Source organism: Gossypium arboreum, chromosome 11 (assembly GCF_025698485.1).
Source record: "Gossypium arboreum isolate Shixiya-1 chromosome 11, ASM2569848v2, whole genome shotgun sequence".
Classification (NCBI taxonomy): domain Eukaryota; kingdom Viridiplantae; phylum Streptophyta; class Magnoliopsida; order Malvales; family Malvaceae; genus Gossypium; species Gossypium arboreum.
The window spans coordinates 67,853,377-67,860,240 of NC_069080.1; the positions used below are offsets into that span (position 1 = coordinate 67,853,377).

The following is a 6,864-nucleotide window of genomic DNA, read 5'->3' on the forward strand; positions in this document are numbered from 1 at the left end:
TATAACCCTAAAAGAAACCTGGTCATAGGATACCCACTAATTATTTTTTAAAAAAATGCTTTGTTTCTGCTATAAAAATAATAAAAGCCCTTGAAAAAGGAAATTTTTGACAGTTGCAGCTCTAGTCTCTTTCGGTGAAGTTCTCTATATTGCTGCTCCAAATGGTCAGGCTCTAAACCCCAAAGTTTTATTTTCTCTATTTCCCCTCTTTTTCATAGAAATTAAACCTCTGCGATTAGCAGCAGCATTCGGTATATCTTCTTTTTAATTTGATCTGTAACTAGGAATCTTGATTTCTCTTTTCTTTTTGCCCTTCTATCTAAATTTGTGGGTTTTAGCTTATTTTCAGTTTTTAAATTTGAATTTATTTTGCCTGTTTCTTGTCTAACTATCCTTCCAATAATGGGTTTATGTTTCTGGCATGATGAGTTGTTATTCTTCCTATTACGAAATGGGTATTTGCTCAATTGTTGTTAAAAATAGTACGATTGTTAAAGCTCTAAGCTTTTAGGATTTATTGTGGTTGGTTTTTAACAATAAGAAATTTAATTTTTGGAATTGAATTTATGTGATTGTTTAAGAAAAGCTCTGGTTTAACTATTGATTGTTATGTGTAAAATAGTTACATAAATCGAGGATTCTGAGGCCATTTTATGGCTGTTGGTTGTAATAAGGGCATTAATGTGCCTTGTTTGGGTTGTTCTTTTCTATTGGTTTAAAATATTTGAGACAGAAGGTGGGTAGCTTGAGTATGTTGTGTGGGAAACCAAGTAGAAAATGGATGTTATCGGGAGGTGAAATGCATGGGGTTTTATGTTATTTGGACTCTTTTCATTTTTCCTAAATTATTCGTGTTCGACATTTGTGTCGGAAACATATTTTGGGCATAGATGTGGATATGATCCTCCAAATATATGAAACCTCCTAAAAAATTGAGCATATTTGTATCAGACAAATACCAGGTGGTAGGTTCTATGCCGCATCTCTTATGTTCACAGATTATATCATGGAAGTATCATTCGTTGCTAATGAGAATGCATCATGTTTCAGCATATTGTTGCTAGACGTTCATGTGTTGTATTTTTCTCTTTCCACTTAAAAGTGCAGAAAGTAGGGAAAGAATAAGGTGAAAGGGCTTCTATACTGCAATTTGTGATGGTGGATGTGTGGTGGTCCCTTCTTGGGGCTGCCATCCCGGCTGTAATTGCAGGGCAAGCTTTTAGAATGAAGAAAAAGCATGCCGAAGAAGAGAGAATTAAGAGTGCCAGGGGAAGGGAGAAGACCTCGGATGATATCTTCGTTTGCGAGAGAGTCTGTACATCAAAGCGAATGTTGAAAAAAGTTGGGGCATTTTCAAAGGATCCAATTCCTGATACTTGTGTAACCGTTTGTGGTGTGTCTGAGCTCGATGCTTGCTCTGATGCTTGTGCTCGGACCGTTTGTGTTAACCAACATCAGGTACCCAACTGGAATGACATTTGCCTTCGAAGGTGTCAAAGTGAATGTCTTAGACTATCTGCTTCCCATTCTTCTTAGTGCAGTTCCCATTCTTAGAACATTGCCTTTTAATTACAGTGACTGCCATATCAGTTTCAAAACATGGGTCTCTCAATGGTATGATCCTTTTAGTAGTCATTACGTGATTGTTGAATTTGTTTTTGTGTTTTGACAATTAGTGGTTAAAAAGGTCGTTTGAATTGTTCTTTGCATATGCTTCATATTATGATCTCCCACCTGTAAACTTAATTATTAAGCCTGGTTATGTATGTTCAATTATTAAGCAAGTTCGTTTCTCCATTTATGGAGATCATTGTAATAAAAATAACACATGCAAATTTAGGCTGTCTGGCTGTCACTTAATGCTTAAAAGTACCATAGAAGCTAAAAATGACGAATTTTTACTAACATTGAACCAAAACTAACTGTTATATCCTTATAATAACTAACTGTTAGATCCTTATAATATTCTCACTTGAAAATAGCCTCATAGCAAACGTTCCTAAAATCGCATTTCATACCTATACGTAATTACATGTGCTTTATTGATGGAAATCTCTCTGAATACTGAAGGTGGTGGTAGTTCTCTGGAGGCCGGTAGAGGCGATAGTCCTAGGGATGATCTGGATCGAAATACTAAGAAGGTACGTTTTAAAGAGAATAACGGGAATGGGGACATAGATATGGTGGTTGAATGAAATCTCATTCCAACATTGTCTTGGAAAGATAAATTGTTGGGGAATGGATTAAGTGATAAGGGAAAGACAATGGTGGAATCTGGAGAGGGGTTGACGATGATATCGAGTTTTTGGAATGAGATATTAATAGATATGTTGTTAATGGGATCCTTGCTATCAATTTCTCAGACCAAATCTAGCAAATTCTCTTTAAGGAAATGGAAACTATGGTAGTCCTAAAATTGCTGGGAAGGAGTATTGGATAGAGGTGTGCACGGGTCGGGTCTCGACCCAGATAAAAATGTTAAAACTTAAGCCCAACCTGGTCCATCCATATTAATTTTTATATAATTTTAAAAAATATATAATACGTCAAAAATACTAACACTAAAATAGATGCAACTTAACAAATAAATGCATCTAAAATAATAATAAAATTAACAAATATCTTTAAAATAATAACAAAATTAACAATAAAATAAGTTTTATACAATATTCAAACAATAACAAAATGATAGTAACATAATAGTAAAATGGTAGCAAAATAAGGAGAAAATAATATTAAAAACAAAAAAAATTTATCCTTTAGTAAATTTGGGCCGGGCTAAAAATGCCTTACCTGAGGCCTAGTCTATTTTTTAAACGAGTTTTATTTTTTTGTCCAAGCCTATTTTTCGAGCTTATATTTTTGCCCAAACCTTTCCACATTTCTAACAGGCCTTCGGGCTAGGCCGAGTGACTCGACTCATGAACAGGTTTAATATTGGATATGTGGCATTGAATAAACGGGTTAGTAGTCTTTGGAGACCTTCAAAGCCATTCCATCTCATGGATATAGAGAACAAATATTTCTTAGCCAAGTTTCAATGTATTGAAGATTTTGAGAAAGTTCTATCGCAAGGGCCTTGGTTAATATACAGACAGTACCTGACTGTTCAACCTTGGACCAAAGAGTTTAACCCCTTACAACCTTATTTGAGCATGGTAATGGCTTGGATCCGTTTTCCGGGACTCCCAGGGTTCTTGTACAAGAGGGGGGTCCTTGAAGAAATAGGTAGGATTATAGGGAAGCTAATCAAATTGGATTTAACACAGATAGCAGATCTAGAGGCCGGTTGGCTCGAATAATCATGTATGTGAACCTGGAAAAGCTTCTGGTGTCACAAGTTCTAGTTAACGGTGTTCTCTAAAGAGTGGAATACGAATCCTTACAAACAATTCGTTACACTTGTGGGAAGTAAGGTCACACCAAAGAGATTTGTTCTTTGAAGGAACGAATCTCAATGGTGGAGAAGGAACGAATGGATTTTGCTTTGGATGGGACTATGGGCAGATGAGATGGTATGAGTTATAGGCCATGAATGGTGGTGGAGAAAAAAATAGGTGAAATCCGTGGGATCCAAAAAATCACAGAACTAATTTTTTGGGAAAAGGGGATTCGAGGTCTAGATTTAACACGTCGTCTAGGCTACAGAACTCGGGGGTATAGAGATTGAGGGGTTTAAGGCAATATCGAAAGAGATGGTAGGGATGAAGGGAAAATCTAAGGAAAAAATGGATGAAGTGGGAACTAGAATAGGCTTACAGGAAGATATTAATTTTGTGAAGAATGTTGATTTGGTAAATGGTGAAAAGAATAAGGGGGAATGGGTTGCTCTTAGGCCCAACGGAAAATGAGGAGACATATTTTAATAATATGTGCCTTGATGGTTCTAGAAATTCTTTTAAGTCCCTTGGAAAGAAACAAATGTTAATTGTTGGGCCAAATATTATTACTAATGGACCAGTTGACTCTTGTATTGCAGGTTCAAAATTCTTTAAGGAAACAGGTGCTGTAGGTTCCTCATCCAACAAACCGTCTGTTGTAAGGGATGAGATGGAGACCAAATTAGAGGCGATTAAACTTTTAAATAACAAACAATGTATTAGAAGATGTGTCTATATTGTAATAAACATGTAATTATTTTTTATTTATTTGAACGATAAATAAATAAATAAAGTTAATTTCACATTTTATTATTATGCCTTTTGTATTTTTGTCTTTTATATTTTACATGTATAGCTAAATTGTGACAAGCAAATATTAGTTCATTGATTGTTTAAGTTCAAACTGAATATAAGTAGCATTGTAAGAATGTTTGCATTAAGAGAAAGAAAACTTACTTAGTAGATAGTCTAAATATGTTTATAATTCCGTAAAAGAATCGAAGTGAGCATTTGATTCAAATATTGAGAAGGATTATTATGTTGTCTAGAATTCCAATTAGGAGATGGCTAGTCTTGGCTATCGGAGCAGTTGACTTCACAGGAAAAGACAAATGTATTCATTGATAGAATGATACATTGGACTAAACCCAAGATGAATTAATTCTGAATCCGTTTGTGAACTAATTCACTTGTGATGTTCATGGTGTGGTTTACCTAAATAATGATTTAGTCACTGGTGTAACACCCCTAACCTGTACCCGTTGTTAGAACAGGGTTACGAAGTATTACCGGAATAAATAGATTAAATACAAACATTTTATATTATTTAACATTCATGTAAGATATTATTCATAAAGTCCCTTATATGAGCCCTCGAGGCCCAAAACATACATTAGAAACAAATTGGGACTAAATCGGGTACATAGAGAATTTTTTGCGCAATTTCAAAAACTCTCCTAGGTGTAGGGTACGCACTCCTGTGTGGTCAGGCTGTGTGAGCATTCGAAATTGAGCACATGGCTGTCCCAACCTGTGACTGTACCAATGTAACTCTCTGACCTGGGTCATACGGCCAAGTCACATGCCTATGTGCTAGGCCATGTGTCACACACGGCTATCACACACGGCTAAGACACACGCTTGTGTCTCTACCTGTTTGGATAAAAATAAGTCATTTTCAAGGTCACATTTCCCACTTAAACTTCGCATCACCTAACCAAACATTTTTGGACATCAATAGTCCATAATAAAGCATTCAACCAAACCAAAAATAAGCTTCATACTTAACATATTACAATAACCATTCAAAAATCTTTACTTACCAATTTTAATCCAATCATCAATATGTTTATAAATTATCCATCTTTCAACCATATTAACTCACATTAGACTTGATAAGACTATTACTTACACATCAAAACATGTTCATCACAAGCCACTCTAATGGTTAGTTACAATACTTATAAGCCCACATTGGCCAAATTATCCTATACATGTCATTATAACCAAAAGTAATTTACTATTTATACCGAAATGAGCCGAAGGATAGTGTGATGATGCTCTGACCAACTTCCAACCTTTACGAGCTTCCGAGTACTATAAAACATAAAACATATTCCAAACAACTTGGCCAAAAGCCTAAACACATATCCTCAGTCAACATGTTAGTCATGTATTTCAAAGAAATATCAAGGGACATATATGAGCTCATAACAATAGAATTGCCATATACATATACTTTTCATATCATGGATTCATATAACATGTACAGACCATTTTCATGTATTTCAGACATATTCAGTAATAATCCATTCCGAATCTATATTATCACATATAAGAACTTTACCCGTTGAACCATTTAAAATCTCGATGAATACAAGGGTAGTACACACAAAGTGTACAAAACTGTAATCCGTCAATTCATATTCGAAAATACTCATACGAGCACATAAATAGGGAGCTTTCTCTTGAGCCATATAACGGGAAGCTCAGGTGAGCCATTTAACGAGAAGCTTATCTGAGCTATATGACGGGACGCTCATAAGAGCCATAACCAAGAAGCTCATGTGAGCCATCAATCAAGAAGCTCTAGATAGCCATATATCGGGAAGTTCAAGAGAGCCATATCAGGTAGCTCCAGAGAGTCATTAATCAGGAAGCTCTCAAAGAGCCTTTAATCGGGAAGCTCACGAAGAGCTATAAAACGGGACACGCGGGATCACGACTGATGCTCCGAAGAGCTATTAATAGGAAGCTCACAAGAACCATATAACAGAAAGCTCGAGAGGGCTAATAACGGGATACTCTTTCAAACTATGGTGTGTCCGCAACATAAGTAGGATCACGACCGATCGGGATGCGCCGAAGAGCTATTAACGGGAAGCTCACAAGAACCATATAACGGAAAGCTCGAGAGGGCTAATAACGGGATACTCTTTCGAGCTATGGTGTGTCCGCAACATATGCAGGACCACAACCAATTCGGGAACACTGTATCCATCGAATTTCATTTATTTAATCAAGGACTTAATACTTATCGAGCATTATCGGATATGTGGCCAATTTTCATTCATGTAAATTATACAATACACATACATAATATTCAATTTAAACATATAAATATACACAATTTAGTTACACGAACTTACCTTAACAAGTGTTTGTTTATTTGTTGTTTACTAATCCGACACTTTCTCTTTTCCTCAATCTAATTTCGTATTTTGTCTATTCGAATCTATACGAGTAAATATAACTCAATTTAATACAATTCATATTCAATTCAATTCACATCTTAGGCAAAATTATCATTTTGCCCTTATACTTTTAATTATTAACGATTTCGACCCTAGGCTTAGAAAATGAAATTCATGCAATTTAATCCTTATTTCAAGCCTAACTAATTTTTACATGTAACATTAACAGCCCATGTATTTCATAAGATTCAAAATTTTTCCATAAATTTTACATCAATACAATTTAGTCT

General features: G+C 35.3%; 1 protein-coding gene across 7 annotated transcripts; it reads left to right on the forward strand.

Moving 5' to 3' along the window:
- LOC108476804 (uncharacterized protein At5g64816) lies at positions 1–4,173 on the forward strand. 7 transcript variants are annotated; one of them, XM_053022156.1, is made up of 4 exons: positions 3–164; positions 1,103–1,458; positions 2,071–2,141; positions 3,980–4,173. In XM_053022156.1, the coding sequence occupies exons 2-4, from the start codon at positions 1,156–1,158 to the stop codon at positions 3,993–3,995; spliced, it is 390 nt and encodes a 129-aa protein (XP_052878116.1). In that variant the 5' UTR covers positions 3–164; positions 1,103–1,155; the 3' UTR covers positions 3,996–4,173. The 7 variants fall into 7 exon arrangements, with proteins under 7 accessions (XP_017634629.2, XP_017634630.2, XP_017634628.2 ...); XM_017779140.2 differs by lacking the exon at positions 3,980–4,173 and having other exon boundaries at positions 1–251; positions 2,071–2,393; XM_017779141.2 differs by lacking the exon at positions 3,980–4,173 and having other exon boundaries at positions 1–251; positions 1,108–1,458; positions 2,071–2,393.
- The last annotated feature ends 2,691 nt before the right edge of the window (positions 4,174–6,864 follow it).

Excerpts from the sequence above, each read along its gene's own strand:
- LOC108476804 (XM_017779140.2), top strand. The coding sequence starts at position 1,156 with ATGGTGGATGTGTGGTGGTCCCTTCTTGGGGCTGCCATCCCGGCTGTA. Across the intron at positions 1,459-2,070 it reads TTTGTGTTAACCAACATCAG|GTGGTGGTAGTTCTCTGGAG; the intron begins GTACCCAACTGG and ends TGAATACTGAAG.